The sequence below is a fragment of the Anastrepha ludens genome, chromosome 4, assembly GCF_028408465.1.
Source record: "Anastrepha ludens isolate Willacy chromosome 4, idAnaLude1.1, whole genome shotgun sequence".
Taxonomy (NCBI): Eukaryota; Metazoa; Arthropoda; class Insecta; order Diptera; family Tephritidae; genus Anastrepha; species Anastrepha ludens.
Window position 1 is genome coordinate 125,398,846 of NC_071500.1, and position 24,244 is coordinate 125,423,089.

At 36.1% G+C, this 24,244-nt stretch overlaps 1 protein-coding gene across 1 annotated transcript; it reads left to right on the plus strand.

Annotated features, from left to right (window-relative positions):
• Positions 1 to 799: 799 nt before the first annotated feature.
• Positions 800 to 13,354, plus strand: LOC128861067 (alpha-1,3-mannosyl-glycoprotein 4-beta-N-acetylglucosaminyltransferase A). Its single transcript, XM_054098957.1, has 3 exons — positions 800 to 1,263; positions 2,328 to 3,799; positions 9,721 to 13,354. Exons 2-3 carry the CDS (start codon positions 2,866 to 2,868, stop codon positions 10,632 to 10,634), a joined length of 1,848 nt encoding a protein of 615 aa, XP_053954932.1. The 5' UTR covers positions 800 to 1,263; positions 2,328 to 2,865; the 3' UTR covers positions 10,635 to 13,354.
• The last annotated feature ends 10,890 nt before the right edge of the window (positions 13,355 to 24,244 follow it).

Here is a 24,244-nt window from a genome sequence, read left to right on the forward strand (position 1 = left end):
TAAGAATTACAATGGTAGACAATTAAGAAATAAATAAATAATGTGTGATAGCATAACAATTCATAACAATACCTCCCAATGTAGTTTTTTTGCAGATGACCCTGTGGCAAAAAAGTGTGTGTGTACAGGTATAATTTCTTGTGTTTGGCAGAAACAGGAAATTGCTCTTCCTTTTTTTTTGAATATTCGCAGCACTGACGTCACGGCAAATTCGGAAGGCGTAATTTTGTATTTTATCATCTGTGGTGGTGGCCGTGGCCCAGTTTGGTTATTCGCAGCACTAATGTCACCGGTTGGCAAAATCACGAAGAATAAAGTAGCGGTTTGGGAAGGTGCTGCACTCTGTATTCTGTGTACTGTGACCATCAACAACGCAGACCGCGCTCGTGCTCGTAGCTGCCAGAAGCTGTCAGTTAACTTTTCTCGTGGAACCGTATCAGCTGATTGTCCCCTTTTGAAGAAAACTGCCAGTTTATGCTTATAGAAAATATAAGAAATGGATTTAGAAAATTTACAGTTTGCTCCTAATAATTCCTAATATAGTATATTCGCTAAGAAATTTTTAAATCCAATATGAATTATATATATTCGGGAAAATACGAGTACCAATAAACTGATAGCTTAATTGAAAATAATACTGTTATTCGATTTTAGAAGCTGATTTAAGTAGCTGTGGTCGCTGATTTTTACTGCATAGACAATAATAGAAAATTTTAAATTCGTATATTGTGGCCTTTAGTTTTTAACAGTGGATTTATTCAACCAGTGATAACATGGATAATACTGATACGACAACGCTGGCAATGTTGTTGCTTGCAATATGTTGTTTTTACATTTTGGGCGATAATTTAATTTTATACGTGAAGTCTGCTGTTAACTTTTGCTGAAATTCTAATTTAGAATATGAAATATAAAATTTCTATAAAATCCTTCGTACATAATTGAAGTATTGCAAATGTTTGCAATTTTTATATAATATAATGCGAATTTCTTTTCAACGAAGTAATGGCGATGGATGAAAGAAGCAAACTTAAATATAAGTGATTGCCATCAAAACCGAATGAAGTTCCTATTTAGATTTCCGTGTTTATGAATATTTGTTATAATTTATTCAGACTGTCACAGACTGACAAAGTGAATCGATGTAAGTTGGAAGACATCTGCTCTCCGATCGTAGGTGAACTCTTTTGGGGTATATGTGCGCAAATAGAATGATACACCAAAAAGGCGATTGCAGATTCTTCGAAATTTGATATCACGAAGGTAGGGTCTACGAAAAAACCACTTACATCAAACTTCTTTAAAAAAAGGTGTTGGCTTGCCTTTTAAGTCAAAGTTATTGTGTAAAAATTTATAATAGTTAAAATAAACCATTTGCAATATAAAAGTGCAACTTATTTGCAATATGTAGTTCATCTAACAAGTTTTGCGTAAACGAAGTGAAAGAGTCCTTTTAGCATTGTGCATATATACATACAAGTATGGTCAACAATCATTCATCTATGACACATCATAGGTATTATATGTGGGAAATTCTGTTCAGCATATATGCATAAATACAGCTGCGTTTTTTATGCTTATCAACATATTTATTAGCCTGGAAAATACCTACAACCTTTGTTTACGTGTTTCGGCGAGCTCCTCCAATTTTGTGGTGTACGTTTTGGTGTTATATTTACAAAGAAAAAAAGGACCGAGTTATACAATTTTATACCGCCTCCAAAGAGCAGATTCTGTCAAGGGGAGATTGCTATTCGAATAATTGTGATACTATCATTTGATGATTGGTGCCCGCAGTACGCGTCAAGCCCGGACGAACTGGCAGACGTGTGCATCCTTGTGAAAATATCTACACTTCTGGGTCGATATGTAAAGCTGCGGTAATTGAATGATATTTGAAGAACGCGTCGCGTGTCAGTCGCCAAGGATATCCACGTGAACTATAACGCGCTAAGTTGTATTTTCTCCAGCATTTACTTATCCTTAAACCTATTCTGGGGTTGGGTTCAGTATTATTTTCATCAATAAATATGCAGCGAGTTGAGCTATTTATATATCGTTTCATATGCCTAGCACATCACTGCGGAACTCAAATGGCTTTTATGAAATGGTTAATAGAAAGCATACACTATGTTCATTCCTAGAATCACACTCCTTGCCACAGGTTCTTGTCAATATAAAAAGTTCCCACAATTTGTAAGGTGCAAATTTGTTTCCACAGTAAGGAATGAGTTTTTCCTTAATGAGAAACAAACACATTGCATTTGCATTCACTTCTCTAGTAAGAATTGTTTATTTGCATAATTTTAATTATTTATCATTTACAGTATTTCGTGTGAACCAAATAAAGAATTGCGATCGATTGGATAAATCAAAAAACGGCGCATAGGAATTATGACACCTACAGCTATCGTCACTCAAAAGGCAAACATGCAATGAACAATGATATAAATATACTAAAGTACACGTGATAAAACGTTCTAGCAGAGCATTCATATAATATTCTAGCAACGAACTCCTCTCACCACAACAAAAGAAGCCCATAGACCATACAATGAAAGAAACTGAAGAGGCTGGAAAATTGCATGACAACATTTGTATCCAGAAAATGAAAACAAACTGAAATTCTATACACATAAATATTTTTATTAGACTTAACTAGTGTGTGGTGCGGCATTGAAAATCAAGTAAAATGCACTAAGAATTGATTTTGCGTGCAACTTAACTCTCTAAAACCTCACTGAGCAGGCTATATGAACAAACTATAGAACAGCGAAGCACTAATTAGCTGTATTTTTCCTATTAACGAACAAATATTTATCACCTTTGTGTGATTAATACTCACTTTTATCTTATTTATGTTTAATGGTTAACGCGGGAAAACATTCCGGCTTTGTTCCACTCGTTCACCCGAGACTAAGCCGAAGATTTGCATCGAAAATGTTCAAAATACGTGAACGTAACTGTATACTGGCGATCACCGTTCTGGTGTTAACACCATGTATTATCATCCTACTTATTATGGGTCCAGAATTATCCACCGAACAGTCATTGTCACAACAATTGGCCGAGTGTCGCTTCCGTCTGCAGTACCTAGAATCGATGTATCGATCCAGACAAGAAGATTTGGCAATACTATCGCAATATTTGCACCTCACTAACGCAACAACAATACCGATGGCGACTGTAGCTCCCTTACCATTGGGTAATGAAACTAACACGAGTACATCCGTAATGCCAGCGATAGGATTACCTACTCTATTGAAATCGTTGAGTCCCGAGGCGCGGCAATTAATTAAAAACGCCACACATTCACATACAACTCAGCGATTTAGTTCATCGACTGCTATACGTCTACCGACAGCTTACAACTTTATGCCACATTTACTCGATGATTCTGCATCGTTACATCCGGCTTATATTCGTTCGAAAGGCCGTACAGATGTGAGTATTGTGCTAGGCATACCGACGGTGAGGCGCGATAAGCAGTCGTATCTGGTGAGCACGTTACAGAATCTCATCGAAAACATGAATGAAGAGGAGCAAAACGAAACGTTAATCATAGTTTTTATTGGCGAGTCAGAAGAAGAATTGGTGCATGCAATCGCCAGACAAGTCGAAATAAATTTCGAAATATACGTTGATTGTGGTCTGATTGATATTATAGCACCAGCTGCGTCTTATTATCCGAATTTTGAAACGCTACGTATAACCTTACAGGACTCATTGGAACGTGTAAAGTGGCGTAGTAAACAAAATTTGGACTTTGCATACTTGATGTCTTACGCGCAATCAAAAGGTAAGTGCACATAAAATGTCAGCAAATATGTAGTAGTTAAATCTTCTAGATTTTGTTGATTACACCAAAAGATTGTATGTCGCCAGAGTTTAATGTGGACTCCGAGAGAGCCCTACAGTTTAGTGTCGACTCCAAACGACAGAAATACATGGAAGTTTGCCAATATCGATTGAATCTGATTTAATAAGCTCAAAACAAACACTTTTCGGGTGCGGCGGCGTTCAAGTTTGCTAAACTGCAGTAGATAGAAGCTGATAGCTATGCCGCTTGCGCTTCATTTCCATGGCAGCCGGTTCTTTGTTACCGGAATGACTCGGGTTTTTCCCGACCAGCAAACTAGCCCTGTCTAGTGTACCGTGGGGGCTTGAACCTGTATTCATTTAGAAACATAATTCAGGTCGACTAGAGACGAACTATCAACAATCACAGACGCCTGAGTTTATCACTCACGTCTAACTGATACAGTGACAAGACAGTATTGGTCATGACATTACCGCATTTTCGATGTTCCTTTTGATCTAACTGGGACGTATTACCTTCATACATCCCAGCCAGAGGGCCTGGACGGACGCAGGTTCCTATTGTGGTCAATAGAAACAATCACGGCTCCACCACGATGTAATGCAAATATGCAGTCTCGGGAGGGAGGTTTGTTTTATTGTGGGAACAACTAAAATGTTTCTGACATTTTTATTCTCACCTCTAAAAATTCGATACCGACCGAGCTGCGACCGTCTTAGAAACACCCTTTTTTATCATTTGATGTTCCATGTCCATAGTGGATTTCGAACGAGAAACATGAACCCACAGATATGAGTATTTTACTGAATATAATATTTTTGATTTGTTAAAATGAAATTTATAATAATAATTTTTACTGGTTTGTTTTTAATTTTTACAGAAAAAATTTGGAATTCTGAATGTCAAAGTAGAAAAATGTATAAATTATAATTTATTTATTTATTTATTTATAAAATATTATACCTGTCGTTAGACAATAAGTAATTTGATTTACAAAAAGATGGAATGAGAGTGATATTGAAGGGCCAATGCCCCCAAGCTCATATACAAGAAATATACATATTACTTAAAGACAAGTGGTTAACAAACAATGACATATACGATTAGTTGACAATTGATTACATGGATTTTGCAAGATCTGTTGGTGTTTGACGGTTAAGCCGACTTTGGGTAGATTTTTCTTTATTTGGTAGTCTCCTCATCATAGAATTTGTGTGCGTTAATAATCTATTTATGTGTCTTCTGCTAGCGCTTTGTATTGTTTCATCAATAGTATCGATATCAAGGTCGCGATGAATATCTGCGTTAGGTATGTACCAAGGTGCATTAGTTAAGGTCCTAAGTATTTTAGACTAGACTCGTTGAAGTATACTTAGATTACTTTTTGCAGTAGTGCCCCAAATCTCAATTCCATATTTCCAAATCGGAGCAATTATCGTTCGATAAATAAGTACTTTATTTTGCAATGATAGATTGGTTTGTGTAGTTTACTTGTATTGTTTTGTCAGCGTTAATTTCGATGTTCCATTTTTTTAACCAGTTTAATGTCACATTTAATTCGTTTTGTAAATTTTGTTTTGCGACTTTTGTATCTTTATGAGATACCATGAGCACTGTGTCATCCGCAAATGTTGCAATCATGCTGTTTTCTGACTTCGCTTCCGGTAGATCAGCCGTGTACAATAGATACAATGTTGGTCCTAAGACACTGCCTTGGGGAATGCCTGCGTTCATAGGTTGAATGTCTGAACATGCGTCGTTATATTTAACATAGAATTTTCTGTCTTGGATGTAACTCTTAAGCATAAGGTAAAAGTCATTAGGTAGTTGTGTTTTTAATTTATGGAGTAACCCAGGGTGCCACACTTTGTCAAAAGCTTTAGCTACGTCGAGGTTTGGACGTGCACACTCTTTTTTTATTCAGGTCATCATTAATTTTGTGAACTACTCTATGAATCTGTTGGATTGTTGAATGGTTTTTCCTAATTCCAAATTGGTGTTGGGGTATCAGATTCATGCTTGTTATAATAGGATTTATCTGGTCAAATAATATTTTTTCGAAAATTTTAGATATTGTCGGTAGTAGGCTGATTGGTCGATATGATGTCGCTAGTGTAGCGGTTTTGTTAGGTTTCGGGAACGCTATAACTTCAGCTACTTTCCAGGTACTAGGGAAATATTTGAGACCTATAGCAGCGTTGACAATATTTCTTAGATAAATTATTGCCTTGTCAGGCATATGCTTCATAATTGTTCCCGAAATTTGATCGTATCCAGGCGATTTATTGTTCTTTAGAGTTTTTATTAATTGTTTTATCTCCTTAAGTGTGATTTTTTTTAATTTGCTTCTTATTCTCGTTTGCTGCATAAATGAGATTTATGTCGTTATTATTATTTTCAAAAGTATCTTTAAAATGTTGAGCTAAGACCGTTGCTTTTTCTGAAGTGGTAAATGTATTGTTTTGTTTTTATTGGTGGTAAATGTATTTTGGCACCCACCACTTTTTTCGTCGCCTTCCAAAGTGTGTAGTTTGAGGATTTTGTTGCGTCAGTATTTTTGAGATAATTGCTAAGTTTTTTGTCTTTTTCCTTTTGAAGTAGGTCTCTTATATCTTTTCCCAATTTGTTTGGCTTTTTCTTGTCGTCTGGAAATCTTGTTGTCTGCCATTTCTTCCTTAGCTTTCTTTTTTGTTTTAGTTTCTTTTTTATCGTATCAGGTATGTAGTCATTCTTTACTTTAGTTGGTGAAGAGGGTGTAGATTTACTAACTGCCTTAATAGGTTTGTCGTTAAAAAAAGCTATAGCTGTCTCAATTTCATCGCCTGTTTTCAAAGATACTTTTGTGTCTAAATATGATTCCAAAAGCTCAGTAAACGCATTTTAGTCTGTACGATGATTGTAAAGTGGTGGATTTAAGTTTTCTTAATTATTAATAATTATTAATTTATTAATAAAAATTATAATACCATATCTTACATACACTCATTTCTTGAACTTTCCTGTATCTAAATCAATTTAAAACTAGAATTCGTTTTTTTAGTCCAATACATTCTCGCAAAATACCTCAGTATGTAACATCTACGCACCACTTACTTATTACTAAGGTTACTAAGCGACCTTCTCATTACACAATTGTTAGCAGAACACAACAAAAAAGCATGCAAAGCGTATAAAATCTAGCTATAGAAATCTTAAAAGTGGAATGTGCGTACATCATGACGCCTCAGGTGAAATTTAAAAGCACTTGGAAGAAGAAATAGCGAAAACATAGAGAACCTGAACATGTTTAAGTATATTTAAATATAAAACTACTAAAGCTAGTTCCTGTGGTCCGGGTAATTCAACAATTTGAACCTACACTCGGAACCGCAATTAAACCAAATACCAGAAAGGTTACAGCTAAGTCCACTATCGATGCACTCAAAGCCAAGGCTGGTGCTCTTCATATAGCAATTATTTCTTCAGCCAGTATGCTTTGTATTTTCTTGCTTGTTTGTTGTTGTTCTTGTTGTAGCAGCACAAACATTCCCCATACATATATGGGGAATGATGCTGAAGTGACAGCCCTTGGCCGGATATAAATCCGGGTCGTTCCGGTAACGTATGACCGACTGTCGTGGGAACGCTTGCTTTTTTGCAATTTCTGTTGTCTAAATCGAGAATGTTTATTTGCAGACGGCAATGCATTTTTTGAGTATTTTCTTTGTTGTTGTAGCAGCATAAACAATCCCGGGGAATGTTGCTGGAGTGACAGTCCTTGGCCGGATATAAATCCGGGTCGTTCCGATAACGTAGAACCGACTGTTGCGGAAATGAAAATATTTTCTCTTCAATGTCTTGTTTCTTGTGTAGCCTGACTACATGGCCTGGCTATATTTTCTTTTCCGACAGAGTGCATATTCGTAGAAAACGAAAATGGGAGCACAAATATGACATATAGACATATTAATGATGGTCATGGAAGAATGATATAAATGCATTTGAAGTAAATTTAAGATTACCCAACTGATTAAGGATATAGGGGTAGTCAGAGGTGCGAAAAAATAATAATTTTCAATAATTTTTTTTGCTACCCGGTTGCGATATTTTAGAAAAATAAAAACAGCATTAATGAATCATGTTTCAACTTGACGTTAGCAAAATTAAAAAAAAAAATTAATAATTGTAAAAGTTATCGGTGTTTGTGTGGTTATCGCCCGTTTCTCTAGAAGTCCCTTGCGGTGATCATCACAAGTCCTTGGAGATTCATCTTAAAACAATCGGACAAGAGAAATTACTTTTTTTTTCAAAATTAATAACATGGCGCTCTCAGGAAATATTTTTCAGATTTTCTAGAAAAAACCGACAATTAATTGTTTAAAAAGAAATCCTTCGATCAGGCACGAGTTTTTTATGTTTTTCAAAAACAGTATACATTTTATTGAAATCTACCAAGCAGTTTTTAAGGGTTAATTCCACTAAAAATATGCACTTATTTATGAATTTTTTTTGGAAAGATGATTCATGTAAATTTATTTATCCAATTAGTATACTGTAAACTCATATTTCAAAAATATTTTCAAAAATTTTCACAAGAAAATATACAAAATTGAGCCGTTGACAGCAGATCTACGCAGACGTCTCGAAAAAAAGGCAATTTGCCGTGGACAGTTTTTCTCAGCATTGGATCATCTGAAATCGAAAAATCAAAGAGTTTTCATTAAGTAATCAATTGTCCGAGGTAACCCTGTCGAGTTTTTATTAAAAAAAATTTTTTTTTCAATTTTTTTTAACATTTGAAGTAGAAGTGCGATTTTTAGACGATAAATCGCATAATATTGTTTATTGTAAAATAAATAAAAATTGAAAAAAAGAAAAAACCTCCCAGCGTTACCTCGGTAATTATGTAGAGAAAGTGTGTACAAAATTTCAGGAAGATCGGTCGAGTAGATTCAGAGAAAAAGTGTCCACCGACTTGAAAAACGTCGTTTTCCAGAAAATCGATTTAAAGTTCGACTATAGCAGGTAGCCGAGTCGGAGCGGCCAACGGTTATAATGCTCTAACTTTGTGAGTTTTGCACCGATTGACTTAAAATTTGGACACAACATTCTTGAGATTATGTACATTCATTTTCTCAAATAAACCAAAATCGATTTTTTTTTTACCCTAAAAACCCTTAACTACACCGCACTATTAGAGATCAGTGAACTGCTACAACAATAACTATAACAGTATACTTGTAGTTTCGACGAAATTTTGCTTTTCAATCTCCGTAGTTGTGAAATCATTCCTTCTCGAATTCATATTAATTTAAGTTTTATTGTGTAAACAAGTTTTTTTTCGTCAAAATTATCTTACTGTTTCATTAATTTATGTAAGAAAATTGTAACCCTCCATTGGACTCCTTTTTTAAAACCTTTGGTTCAGCACCCGGATTTGGTCGTTTTTTGTCCTGTTCGAAGATCCTTTTTAAAGGTTATTTCCATAAATCGATAGAAAATTAAATTTCAGGAAGCTATCTGGAAGCTTAAGTCGGTAGCTATAATAGAAATATGCTAAATTCACGTCCAAAGTCGAAAAAGTCTGACCAGATCCGTATGCCCACGGGAGTATCAATCGTATTAGCTTTACAAAGCGAAAGGCGTTCCCACGACTGACGTTTCCACGACAGTCGGTTCTTCGTAACCGGAACGACCCGGAGTAATATCTGGCCAAGGACTGTCAAAACAGCAGCATTCCCCGTACATATATGGGGAATGTTTATGGTGCTTCCACAACAACAACAACCGCTTTAAAGGTGATTGATTTTTAAACTGTCGCGATCTTCCCTCGTTATAAAACCCCAACTAGAAACTAGAAATTCGTATAATAAACTTGCAGTTTTCAAAATATTAAAATTAACTTCCATTTACATTTTCAGGCACATTCTATGTCCAGCTGGAGGATGATATTTTGGCTAAATCGAATTTTATCACGGCTATGAAAAAGTTTGCCATAACAAAGAGCGCTCTAGCCAAGCCCGACCAGCCATCGTGGTTTGTACTCGATTTCTGTCAGTTGGGTTTCATCGGTAAAATGTTCAAATCGGCTGAACTGCCATATTTAATCACGTATTTCCAAATGTTCTACAATGATAAGCCCGTAGATTGGTTACTGCTCTATTTCATCGAGTCGAAAGTTTGCCGCTCGGACAAAGATCAAAAGCATTGCAATTTGGAACGCGCCAAATATTGGTTGCACTATCGCCCATCACTTTTCCAACATATCGGCACGAGTTCCTCACTCAAGGGCAAAGTTCAGAAGTTGAAGGATAAACAATTCGGCTCCAAAGTACCATCATTCTATCCACACATACACAATCCATCGGCACGCGTCAGATCAAATATTGTCGCCTATAAGAACTTTTTACTCAAGCGTGCATATCGTGGCGAAACGTACTTTTGGGGCTTGTTACCACAACCTGGTGATCTGGTGCAATTTATTTTCGAAAAACCAACACTACTACGACGTTATCTCTTTCGTAGCGGCAATAGCGAACATCCTTCGGATCGATTTTACAACACTACCGTTGAAGTGTTACCAGCCGATTCATTGAGCGAAAACTCTTCTGTGTGGAGTGCGTATAATTCGACCACAGACGAGTATCTAATAGTGGGTGCATTCGATGGTTTGGGTGTCGCAGAGGGTGCCATTGATGCAAAAATCGGCGCCATCAAAGAGATACGTTTACATGTGCATAGCGACAGCGAAAATTGGGCACTGCTGAGTGAAATCGATTTGGAAACAAATAATGGAGCTGTTAGTAGCGCCGTCGAGACACATACAAAAAGCTGATTGTTACAACATCGGAGCTACACTGTCGCGGGAAACATAAAACCGAATACGAGTTAAACGAGCAAATCTCGAAACAAACATGGCTTATCACTTGTCATAGATAATTTTTAGATTACCGAACTTCCACCAGACAAATTGTGTAGAAAAAGTAAGAAAGAACAAAGATTTACAGATGTAAAGATAGCGAACATAGATGCTTTACTGCACATTTGGTATACGAAAACTAAAATCATAAATAATCCACGCTTTTCCGCGACAGTTGGAGCTACATGCGTTACCGGATCGCCCCTTATTTATATCCGGCCAAGGGCTGGCACTGCAGCGGTAATCGGCAAAAATATATGAGAAATGACCGCGCAGAGATGAAGTGCGACACGAACAACAACAAAAAAAAAACTAAAATGGTTGCACAATGAAAATTGAATGTAAAATACGTACATAAAACATAAAATGACTACAGCAACTAACGCAAACATGCATACTATGTAAAAATATCCGTTGTTGTTATTGTATTATATTATAAGTTGTTTTCACCCATTTGATATTAAATTATTCAATAACAATTAAGCCGCAACGATTCCGTGATATTTAGAAACTCTATACAAATTAGTGATTGAAAATATTTTGTTTAAGTCGAATATCTTTATTTTATGCCACCAAAGTCATGTGAAACAAATTTCTTCATCAAACCATACTTTCAGGAAGCTTACCAGACATATTCTTAGGGATATATTAAGGAAAAAATGTCTAATGTCTACTAGTTTTAGTATGAGCTTGAGAGGCATGTGAGGTTAGGCATTGTGGAGGAGCATATCTGCAGGTGGAATTTCAAGGTAGAGCCTGCCAGCGCAAACGAAAGGCTGTGCGAGCATAAGCGATATTTTTAACAAACGTAAATCTTTTTGTGCTGATAAGTTTGTACCTAAAAGCGATATTCATAACTGTGCTGATTATAAATAATTATTTATCGCTGTTTGTATGTTTAGAAACGACGTTTATGGTTAGTCTTGATTGGCGCGATAATCGCTCACGCGATTTTGACCGAGTGTAATAAAGCGTTTCTTTCTCGTGCTAACAAGAGCCATGGGCTGAAAAGCCCCGGGCCTAATAAAGAAAACAGATTTTTTTTTTTATTTCAAATTAGCTTTATTCATCAACGGGCCTAATAAAGAAAACAGATTTTTTTTATTTCAAATTAGCTTTATTCATCAACGTAATTTCCATCAAGAACCATGCAATCATTCCAGCGCCGCTCTAACAGTTCAATACCACTTTTGTAGAACGATTTATCTTTTGCCTCAAACACTTTTGTAGATCGTTTTACCTTTTACCTAAAAATAGGTCTCATTTTCAACGATAATCTCTTCATTCGAGCGAACTTTCTTACCGGCTAGCATTTTATTTAGGTATGTGAAGAGCCAGTAGACGCTGGAAGCCAAATCTAGCGGATACGGTGGATGTGGAAGCAATTCGAAGTTCAATTCATGTAGTTTTGCCATTGTTTTGATTGACTTGCGATTCGCTTGTTTTTGGTCAACAGTGAGCAAACGCGGCACCCACTTTGAACTGAGGCTTCACATAGTCAAATGCTCATGCAATATAAAGCCAACACGGTCTTTTGATATCTTTTGATATCAATTTTGTGGATTTGTTTCATGTTTTCTGCTGTTACCGCCTCATTTGCACGTCCACTGCGTTGTGCATAATCGGTGTCTCTACGACCCCGTTTGAAGTCAGCAAACCATCGTTTTATTGTTGTTTCTGATGGAGCGGAGTACCTATAAAATGTTTCATTACTTCGTTTGTACGCTATTTTTTCCCTTCAAAAAGTAGTGTAAAATTAAAAAACCGAAATTTTTTTTGTTTCATTATTTTGAACACTACAAAAGTAGCGTCACTCTTAGTGCAATAACTCACGAACTAATGAATGGAATATCATGAAATTTTGACAGCTGTCTTTTTAAGATTTGTGCTAACTGAAAAAGAGGTGAATGCAATAAAGCTAGTGCCATCTAAGGGTCAGGCTCGAGACTTTTATGCCCATGTCATTAATGCCTTATAACATAATTTTCCAACTACATAGTTTTATCACCACTGCCCTAACTCGGAGCCTCTCGAGGCTAGTATTTAATATATTGTTTTTTACATACATTTGTTTTTAATATTTGCTCTGTGGATGTAAACTACTTAAAAATGAAGGGAATCAATAGAGTTCACGGCGTTCGTTGTACTACTCGTACAAAATATGGAATACCGATACTTCGTCTAAGTGCTGTAAAAAAAATTAATTTCGATCTCACGTTGATTCCATGCCAGATTCCGAAAAGTTGAACGCCCACATGCACTTCTCAGCACCTGACTATACGTACCATTTTTCAATATACTAAAAATATCGTATGTTTTTTAGTTTTAATGGTAATCTTCCTGCAGCTCTTAATTTAATTCCAATCGAACAAATTCATTGTACATACTACATACATATGTACGTAAAACTAAATGAAACCTTTGTAAAGTCTACTTGTAAGCTTTTCTCTCTTATTTGAGTACATGCACATACATATTTCGATGTGTATGCACATATGTATGCCCGTACATATATTTGAAATGTGTATGCATGCCCCATTATTGTTTGTATGTATATCTCTATATATGTATTTGTTAATGTATATGTGTCACAATGTTTAAAAAATTATGATTTACAGTATTTTAAGCGAAAATAACGAACTGTGTTAAAAACAAATTTTAATGTTGGTTCTTGAATTGTAAAAACAAAAACACTTAAGTGATTATTGTAATTTTCTGAACTCATATTTTACACTTAGAATCGTATAAAAATGCGTGTACATATTGATGTATGCAGTTATCGACGATATTTCCAAGTATTTACACGGCGTCGTGTAGTCAATGTGATCCACTTATTTGGCATAAGATCTATTAAAGTCCTCTTTGCTTAAATTGTGGATATTTTTCTAGAATAAAGCTTTTTTCGCTTGCTATAATAAGTCATGGAAATATTTATTTATTGGATTGTTCGGATAGTAATTTCGTTTTTTTTTTTTTGATATATCGAGCTTCGAGGTTAAACCCAAGCCACTCAGGTGGTCATAAACAGTTGAATTCGATAAATTTAACCTCTCACCGATCTCACGTGTTGTTATTCGCCAATTTGCATCCACTAATGCCTTAATCGCGTCTTTATCAGCTTCAACCGGCCTTCCAGAACGTGGTGCATCTTCGACATCAAAATTGCCGGATCGAAATTTTGCAAACCAGTTCTGGCACTGGCGTATTGCCAACACATCTTCTCCATACACATCGGTTAATTTCTTTCTGGCTTTAACAGTAAGAAAGTAAAATATGACGAAAGTGGTGCTTATTGCTCTCCATATTTAAAAGGGCACCGACCAAAAACTACTGCGTGAAATCAATTGAACTTATTCATACACATATCAGCTGTCAAAATATATAATGACATTGCGGCTTAAGTGTGAAATTAGCTGTGAAAAAATACAATTAAATCCTCTGTCGGGAAAAAACGAAATTACTTTCCGAACAACCCAATATTAATCAACAAAATCCGCATGCCTTGGTCTAAGTTTTTTTTGTTTGTTTGTCGGAACAACTAGCAAGTATAGCAGTAAGACAACATTAATTTGTGTTTTGTGTTGGTTTTTCAACCCTGCGTGAGGTCGTATCGATACTTTTCATTCCGACAACTCAAGGGGGCTTTACTTTCGGAACCACAACCAGTGAACGAAATAGGCATAGGGAGGATTGTTCATTTAATAATATTGGAAGCGCAATTTTTTCGGAATGGAAATGCAGAACACGCCTTAAAACAATATATCTGAATTCTAAGCTGAATTAGTGTTGGTTTTTATTTTTATTTCACTTTTTGAACTCTTACCCAAAAATGCATTAGTTCTAACACGAATTATTTTTGTAAGTACACACGCAGCAAAATAAAGACATATAATTGTTACAACCCTGACCCTTGAGTTGCTTTGCAGCCACACTTGAGCACATACTTGACGTCCTTTTGGGGCATTTACTTTGTTTGCTTGAGGTTCCTGCGAAGAATAATCTAGTAATGATTTGTCAATTTATGGAAATTTCTCAAGCCTAAAGCAGCATATTATCACTAGCATTTTAGCAATGATTCAATAAAAAAAGGTTTGCCCAGTAAGCAGCTTTCTCGTTCCCTCTTGACAAATCGGCTGCCTTAGCAAGACACTGGGTTGCTAGCTCTAGAAATTTTGAGTAAAACTGGAGGAAAAGTAAAATTTCATTTTCAAAATGGTCTGCTTACGAGCAACAGCTCGCTCAAGAGTTTGTAGTGGTATGTCCACGTCCAGTATGACATGGTATACCATCCTGACATACCACTTAAGTCGACATGATGAAGTAATCCGACATCGAATGAAATGCAACGCTATAGTGCGAAGAAGGTTGAGACATCTTGGCCAATTGCAGCCAGAAGAAAGGCACAAACGGAGGCAGTTTAACTCAGCTCCATCCTGAGTTTAATAATGGAACTGGGTCTGGATGAGGTACTGTGATGAGTAGAGGGCACAAAAGACCATGTGAGAGACGAAGTGCAAAGCTCGTAAAGAATCCAATCTAATCTAATATATTTTCAAGGAATAAAAATACAAAAAAAAGAGCAAGGACTTATTGAGTCGATATGCATAGGTTAGGGTGAGGCTGAGATGGCAGCCACTAGATGAAGCGGCATACTTAGGCTACAGATATAATCCCGCTAGGATACACAGCACACTTGTCTAAACTATACTCGCTTGAACCATCCAGTTTCCCTGATAAATCTCAACAGTACTCTGAAGTCAATATACGCCAACTTATTCAGGGTGCCTTAAAATGGAGCCTCAAGAAGCCGGAGTCTGCTGCTCTATAGTGACGCGGAGTAGTAAAGGGGATAAGAGGTCGTTATTTTTTTAATCGTTTAACCTTTTTCGAATATTGGGTATATTCAATAACGCATTATAATGCGCAACGTACTTTTGCAGTGTTGGCAATGCGTTCAGAAATGCAAATATGGCAGTACTGCAAATGCATCGCGTTCGAAAACGCCATTTTTGTATCAAACGTCGCGCATTATTTGCAGGAAAAATTTTAATACTGCCAATCTATCAATTGCAACACTTGTCACATTGGCAGTGCTGCCAGCGCTGCAATTACTGCGCATTTATAATGCGTTTCTGAATATACCCATTCCATACAAAACTATTTCTGCTGTTGATGGATTGTGACTATACAGGGTTTGATTGAAAAGTAATCAGCCTTCCCGTGCGGAGCGTTTGCCAAGCGATCAACCGAATCGGCTGGTGGGGGAAAATGATCGTTCGACCTTCCCCTTCCACTAGAAACCGGTCCCAGTTCGCTGGCAATAGCTGTACAGTAAACATCGCTCCGCGCGTGAAAGCTGTTTTAAAAGTGTGTTAGGATTTTGCAGTGGCGAAAATACAGCGATCGTTGGAGAAACGTTACTCGATCAAATTTTGCGTAAAGCTAAACAAAACGAGTACCGAAACCATTGGGCTACTCAAGGAGGCTTGTGAGGACCAATCTCTGTCCAGTGCCCAGGTAAAACGGTGGCACAAGTCGTTCAAGGAAGGCCGAGAGGACGTCGAAGACAAACAGCGATTTGGAAGGCCTTCGACGACGCAAACAGACGAAGATGTGAACAGGCCAAGATGGGGGTCCCTACAGCCCAGACCTATCCCCTTCGGAATTCTTCTTGTTCCCGCGCCTGAAAAGAAAGCTGAAGGGGAGGCGTTTACTTTTCTATTAAAGCCTGTATTTTATAGATTGATCGCTCGGCTGTTTCGGCAGGCTTCAGCTATCCTACTGATATTTCTCAAAACGTGTTAGTATACAAATTTTAGAATTTTTGTAATTTTTCTGTATTAATTTCTACGAACTACCGACAACGAATTAGTGAACATATAAATATTATGCATTAGAAATAGCCATAAAAGCAAAAATGCGCAAAAACTACACCGAAATTTTTTATTAAACATCAAAATTATGTACCTAAGCAGAAAATCGTTAAAATATTTTATACAGAAAAAGCTGGTGGATCATATCTGAAAATTGCCGAGTAATTTCGGCACTTTCCCATGACGCCGATTTTACAGTGAGCTATAGCCAAATATAAGTGTAAAAAATATGTAAACACAAATAGTTTTTGTTTTACTAATTTAAATAATGTATAAAAAATAATTTAGTTTGAATAGACGCTGAGAACAGTAACACTTCTTTCGCTTGTAATTAATTATTCGTTTGCCTTTTGGCAATTCTAAGAACAAATGCAGCTAAATATGTAATAAAAATGCTAATAATCAAATAGTAAATCACAAACCAAACAAAAAATAAAATAATAATGATAATAAGATAAAGAACAAAATGTGCAAAACTAATAACATTACAGTTTTAAGATTAACTAAACATGCGTTTGTACATACATACACACTCGTATATGTAGAACTAATTGTTACACTACGTAGTATATTAGAAAAAGTGACTCGATAAGAAACGAAATAATCAAAACTATGAACACAATTAAAACAAGAAGAAGCTATTTTCCTAGTTAAAAAACGAAAAAAGACATAGAAACACATGAAAGCATTTCAACACTTACCTGTAACAAACAATAATAAAAAACAACTAATACTAAGGCATAGAAAAAATTTTTTCTAATAGCGTTCGGCGCCCAGCAGGCAATGGTAAACCTTCGCGCGTATTTCTGCAATGAAAAAGTTCCATATAAAAAATCATTTGCCGCTCAGAGTCGGCTTAAAACTGAAGGTCCCTCAATTTGTGGAACAGCATCACGCCGCCACAAGTAGGAGCAGAAGCTCGGCCAAACACCTAACAGAGTGAAGTGTACGCGCCAATGATTTACTCTATTTTTAATACTAAGACATAATAATTTAATTAAGACCACGTATATTAATGTATTCATTTAAAAGAGCTGGTTTAAATGATTGCCAATTCTTTGCAAACTCAAACTATCAGTCAAAACTATGCTCGGGGTTTTTTTTTAAATTTTTTTTGGTAAAGGTTTTGGTAGATTTGGCTCTAGTATACGAGATAACGGTATTTGAAAATTTGTTTTGTAGCAGCTGAAAGCTCATTTAGAAACCACCTTACGTCATCAGTTTTGAAACTTTGGCATAATTGCGTTCTGGATACTCCAACAGACTAAACTCCTACCTATCCAGAATCGCTGCCGACATACTGAACATATGTCCCGCATGAGAAGGCACACCGCACGATACTAAGCACCTTCTCACAAGCCACATCAAACAGACTCATCTAAGACCCCTCTCCCTCTGGACGCAACTTGTCGAAACAGCACGTTTGTTGGGCCTACCGTTAAATGAGTTAGACGAAGACGACCGGTAACTGCATTGCAGCGGCAGGGTTTAGTAAGCTGCTACAACAACAATTTTGTAACTACGTTTTAATATGTTTTTTATTAATTTTTTTATATCAATTTTTCTTTTTCGCTTTTTCATAAATTTTCTTGTATTTTAACTTTTTTTTTGTTTTTTTTGTGTCGATGGCCGTTATAGTTTGCACTCTTATCTCTAATTAGGTTTAAGATCTATATATTTTCATAATAAACAATAATAATGTTCTTTTCAAGTGTTAAAGCTATTCTGCAATCATTTTGCACAGTACTGTTTTTTTTAATATAACCTCAACCTTATTTCTGAAAATCATCAATGCAAAGATTATGTGTTTTTTATTTTTATTAATATTTTTTTATTTTTTAATATTTTTTTTAGCTTATAGCTCTCATGGAACTGAATACTCAAATGTGATTTCAATAGAAGCTATACGTATGGATATAAAAACAGCATATTAAAATGTATTGCAAACACATTATTTGTCCATACATTAAGCATGAAACGGTTTCCCTTTTCAAAATTTATGATGTTGCTTTTAATGAGTTTCAAGCATCATTTATGAGTTTAAATTCATTTTTAAAATTTTAGTGCAATATTTTATTCGCCAGTTTGAATTTTGAAATTGAATTTTTTTCGTGTCAGTATCAGCGACTCCAAAAACCACCGTCTATCCAGTTTCAAGCCATGACAAAGCGCAAAAACATCGGGGTCACCTTGTTAACTTTAGCAGTAAATTTTTCGGAATCTTGTTTTCGCTCGTTAAGTGGTCTCTTTTAACTGCACAAGGCAGGCACATAGTTGGTTCCTATACGAAAAAGTCTTTCTCTGGTGTAAGTTTTTCTACTTTTCTACTATATCTGATAATTGATTTTTGAAAGTCTGATGTTGATGATTGAAAGCCACTTTGAATTAAAAAAAAAAATCACCATAAGGAATTGGTCCATGGGTAAGTGGCTGATCATGTAAATAAAAATTTTCGCCATTCTAATTAAAGTAAATTTTTTTCTAACCGACTTATATCTAGTTTCAAATCGCATTAAGCAGAAATTCAGTTAAGTTTGTTTTTTGTTTCATTTCATTAATTCTGTTCTGTAATTTCTGTTTTTTGATTAATTTCCTCTGTATTTATGATAAAAGTCCGATTGTTGCCTATGATCCGTTCCTTCACGTCTTCTGGAATTTTCCAATTGTTTTCAAATACTAGTAACTGACGACTAAGCATTTGCTCGTGTTGAGATCCTTTGTGGACTGCCATGCTGCTCTAGAGTTGAGGTTATGATAACAATCATATTAGTTTGGTGAAAAAGAAATCCATTATTTTTGCGTAAAATTTTTGCTCAAACTGTTTTATGGTGGATCTTTAGCTTCTGGGCGAGGCTACGACTACTATTCGAATATCTCTGTGATTTTATCGACATTTTCGATGACGGGCCTTCCTGCGTGAGGTGCATCTTTAACATCAAAAATGGCTGAACGGTATCGACGAAACCAAAATTGCACGTAATTAGCTGTTTACTGTTACAGTATCGGCACCAAAAACATCATTCACAATTTCAGCGCCCCGGCTTTTATTTTCGCCTTTATCATAGAAAAATTGTAAAATGTACCGAATTCGAATTTTCTCTTTAACTTTCATTATTAACACCCTGTAACTCACAACAGAATGGAACAAACCAAAACAAAAACAGCAAACGAATTTTTTTTAATGTGAAATTTCACCTTGACAACGAGCATAATTTTTAAATCGTTTGATCGATGCTTTACGAGATATCGATCACTACAGCCATCTACCGAGAAAATAATGGATCTTTTCACCTAAATTAATATTTAGGGTTAGTTTTTGCGCGAAAGTTCAACACTCTGTCTTGCAACTAAACTAACTCTAAGCGCTCGATTTTGCAGGCTTAAACTCAGTTTAAAAATTCACCACAGTGAAACTGGCGCTGAAAAAATGGCCTCAAGGCAATTTTTAAAGCCAACGTTGCTTTTTACTGTGATTGGTCAATAGTAGTTTAAAGGGATACTCTATATGTGCGTATGTATATTTTTTGTATAAAATATTTGTATTTATGAATGTCTGGTGGTTGGCTATGCAGATTTTTCGAACATAGCAACATTTCACCCGATCTTACTCGTAAATATTAAGAAACAAATATTTGGAAACAGCAAAAATCGTATACCAATTTGCCGATTGCACTGAAAATAATTTATTAAATAAAACCAATAATATGAGGGTGACATCAGTTGGTAATAGTTGGCGAAAATTGTGTATTTTTATAATGTAATATTTTTTATATGTATTATATTTCTCTATGTTATATGTTTTTTTTTTTTCTTAAGAAATCGATAGATTTGAAAATATTTGTAAATATATATTCGCGCGATAAATGGAATTTACACATATAGTATGTGTGAGTAAATATATACCGTAATATATGTCATGGATTTGCGCCCTCTACCTTAAATAATTCGAATATGTACTAGTATGTAAAAAAAAATTGTAAAGTTTTGTCATCAACGAAATAAATTAACTTGAACGACATATAAGTAGACATAAGATAATGTAGACATTAGAATTTTATGTACTGATTTGCCAAAAAAATATTGTAACATAATTGGGTGCCTTGGTTTCTAAGGCTTCAACACCTGTGTGTGTATTAAGTGAAGCTTTTTCGATAACTATTTTTCTTATATTTTCTACCTGCCACATATTTTGAATTAAATTTTTTCAAAATCAAATTTTTTGCCATACCAAAATAATTTATTTTCTACCTAAGTGAGCAGAAATTGGCTCACAGACTCCTGTCGCTGTTGCGACTAGTTCCCGGAGACTGTGTGAGTGAGTTCTCTGGAGACCGTAGAAGGTGTGCTACCTTTTTCTCGAATGTGATGATATAGTAAATGCGATGTTATAAGGTTGAGACATCTCGGCCGGAAGAAAGGCTCCTATGCTGAGCGCTCAGCCCAGTTTATTAGCCGAACTCGGTTTGGATTCTCATCCGTGCTGTGATAAGTAGAGCGCACAAAAGACCATGAGGTGGAAGTGCGAACCTCATTCTCATTCATTTATTCATTTCTAAGTGAGCAGCAAAGTAGAGACCTATGGAAATTGTTGTCCGTATTTCGAAGTACCTACAAATGTCACCAAATAAAAGGGTTTTCCAATAACAGGTGTTATTGGTGAATGTATTGCGCTATCGAGAGACGAGAGAGATTTTTTATGGCCGGAATTGGATGGTATTGATCTGGACAACGTTTATTTTTACCAAGACGACGCTACGTGCCACACAAGCAACGAAGCCATTGATCTTTTACGTGAAAAGTTTCCGGACCGTGTTATCTCTCGAAGAGGAGATCACAATTGGCCACCGAGATCTTGTGATTTAAAACCTTGTGACTTTTTTCTTTGCCACGTGAAAGAGAAGCTCTACGCCAACAGCCCAGGGTTGATTCAAGACCTCAAAGATGGAATTCGTGAGGCTATCGAGTACATAGGGCAGCCACTTTGCAATTCGGTTATGGAAAATTTTTATTTATAAAAAGGATATTGTCCTGTAAGCGTGGTCATGGTGGTCATTTGCCTGATGTTAGTTTCCACTATTAACGGCATACCTTCCTCTTTATAATGAAATAAACATCCGATCATTTATATTAATAAATAGCATTTTTCTTTGAATATTAAAATAACACCTCTTAATGGAAAACTCCCTACCAGCCTATTCGCTGCTATATTCAAACGGTTCCTCGAACACCTTGAATTTTCTTGGACAACTGATGAATATGTCTCTGGACGTGTTAAGAGACATGACCCTCTTAGTAGTTCCATAATAAAAACCTCACTGAAAACAAAGGTAGGAAAACGAAACTTAGTAGCTCTTTAACCAACGGGCTACCGTAGCCGAATGGCTTGTGCGTGACTACCATTCATAAATGCGTAGGCTCGAATATCCGAGCATGAAACACCAGTTGAAGAATAGTACCTTGCCTGGCTATCTCATCGGCTTTACAATTTCCGTCAATATCTCTGTGTTCTGGAACCCAAATACGGTTGACTTTGAATACGACACTAATATCATTTAGGACTCTGCGGCATTCCTGTGCAACCTTTGATCTTAGTATAGTACAGCCCGTGGCTGTGCAAGAATATATTTATAGTAGTTTTTGTGGCGGCATGCGCATTTACTTATAAATACGCAGTGAGTGCTACAAGGAATCTTTCAGCTTTCTAGCGGTTTTACCCATTAGCGTAACCTTTCCGATGACCTATTCCGCGGAGCCGCTAATCTTTAGTTTCGCTACTTGAAGTCTACGCCACTGTGAATCTCAGTCTTAACTTTTGCTCAAAGTATCAAACAGAAAGAAAAAAATAAAACAAACAGGTGAAAAAAGAAAGAAGGGGCTTTAGAATAGAGGATGACAACCAATAGTGGCTAATTTCGTTGGTAGCCCAGAGGCCAGATGTCCAAGTATTTGCTCGACAAGAGCAGGCCAGCAGAGATGATTCCACTATATCTTCCGAACAGCTTCTACAGAAAGGACTTGAAGCAATCCCAAGATTCATCGCGTGCTTCATGGGCCTAGTACGAGAAGCCAAAACTCGTAGCCGTGCTCTAGCAAAGGCAGGACTCTCACAGAGAAAGGGCTCAGTGCTATCCGCTTCCTCCAAGCACGACAAGCACATTCGGTACTCAATGATTCTAATGGTGGACATATGCTGACCCCATGGGTTGTGCCCTGTAATGATACCGACCACAGCCACGTCTTTCGTTCCAAGTTTTAGTAGAAAGTTTGACAGTTTTCTGTTCGGACTTATCACAAAACACTTTGCAGTTCTGCAGGGTTTTAGACCGGACTATTGCTCTTTATGTAGTTTGCATACATAATCGCTGATCTAATTCATGATTCCTGCGGAACTGTTTCTGATTATTGATTTATTGAACAATCTTTGAGAGTTGCTTCGCGGTCTCCAGGGCCTTCAGTGCAGCCTGACTGTCACTGAAAACTCCAATCTGTTTCCCGCTCCATCTTCTCTCGATTATCCATTCGGCTACATTCAGGATGGCAAAAACTTTCGTTTGAAAAACAGTTGCCATTTCCCCCCATAGCATAGTGATACTTATTACTATCGTTCAAGTACCATCCGGCTCCAGACCCTATTTCATTCTTGGACCTATCGGCGAAGAAAATATCCGTCAAACCTCGTATAAGGTCACGTCAAACACAATCATCGTTAGTTCACTGGTCAAGGAAGGGCTCCTTTTAACATTTTTCGTTATTCCACATCCCGCCGCAGCATTGCCTTCGCCTCACTTAGACTTCACCCTATTTCTGCTTCCAAGTTCACAATTCAATGTAATTCTGCGCGAGCTGGCGATTTCCTGTTTTTTACTCGGCAACTCGAAATTATATGTAAAAATATGTGTATAAAGAAAGAAATAAAGTAAGACAAGATAATTCATGTTGTATATTAACAAATTGCTTAGATTCAAATACACCGCAATTAAAATATGAATTTATTTGTTGGAAGTCTCGTATGCAAAGTGACAACCTGGCGCGTATACGCTATTTTATGCCATAAACATAAAGAAAAAAATATAAATACATACATACATAGATGATTATTTTTTGAGAATTTATTGTTACATAAATACCCAAATTTGGTCCTTTTGTATAATTTATCTTCACGATCGTAATTTAATATTTAAAGAAAGAAATTTTATGGTAATATAAATGAAGTTACATTTTTAGTTGTTGTGAAAAATATAACGCGCAGCTTTTTTTAGTGCGCACAACTCCTATATTTTAACACTTACTCGAATAGTTATAAAATTTTGTATTGGGAGAAATTCTTGTATTTTTTGTAACTCGTATAATTTGACCGATTTTGCGGAGTTTCAAGTTAGAAAAAGTTCCATTGAAAAGCAAGCGACTTGCTTTGCATAAATCGTACCTTTTTGCAGAAATAAATTTAAAACTGCTTTCGATGTGAATAAAGTAATGAAAAAAATATCCTGCAGTGTTACGTGCACTGCGGTAAAAATATTAAAAAAAAAAATTAATACCTAATAAATACAATAATAATTGTTAGAAAACCCACAAAACGAGTTTTATTTATTCAATTACATTCTGATGTGCATAATCCAAAGCTCCCGTAATAAATGATTAGTTACGGCTATG

Coding starts and splice junctions, on each gene's coding strand:
- LOC128861067 (XM_054098957.1), top strand. CDS start 2,866: ATGGTTAACGCGGGAAAACATTCCGGCTTTGTTCCACTCGTTCACCCG. Junction 3,800..9,720: donor GTCTTACGCGCAATCAAAAG/GTAAGTGCACAT, acceptor TTACATTTTCAG/GCACATTCTATGTCCAGCTG.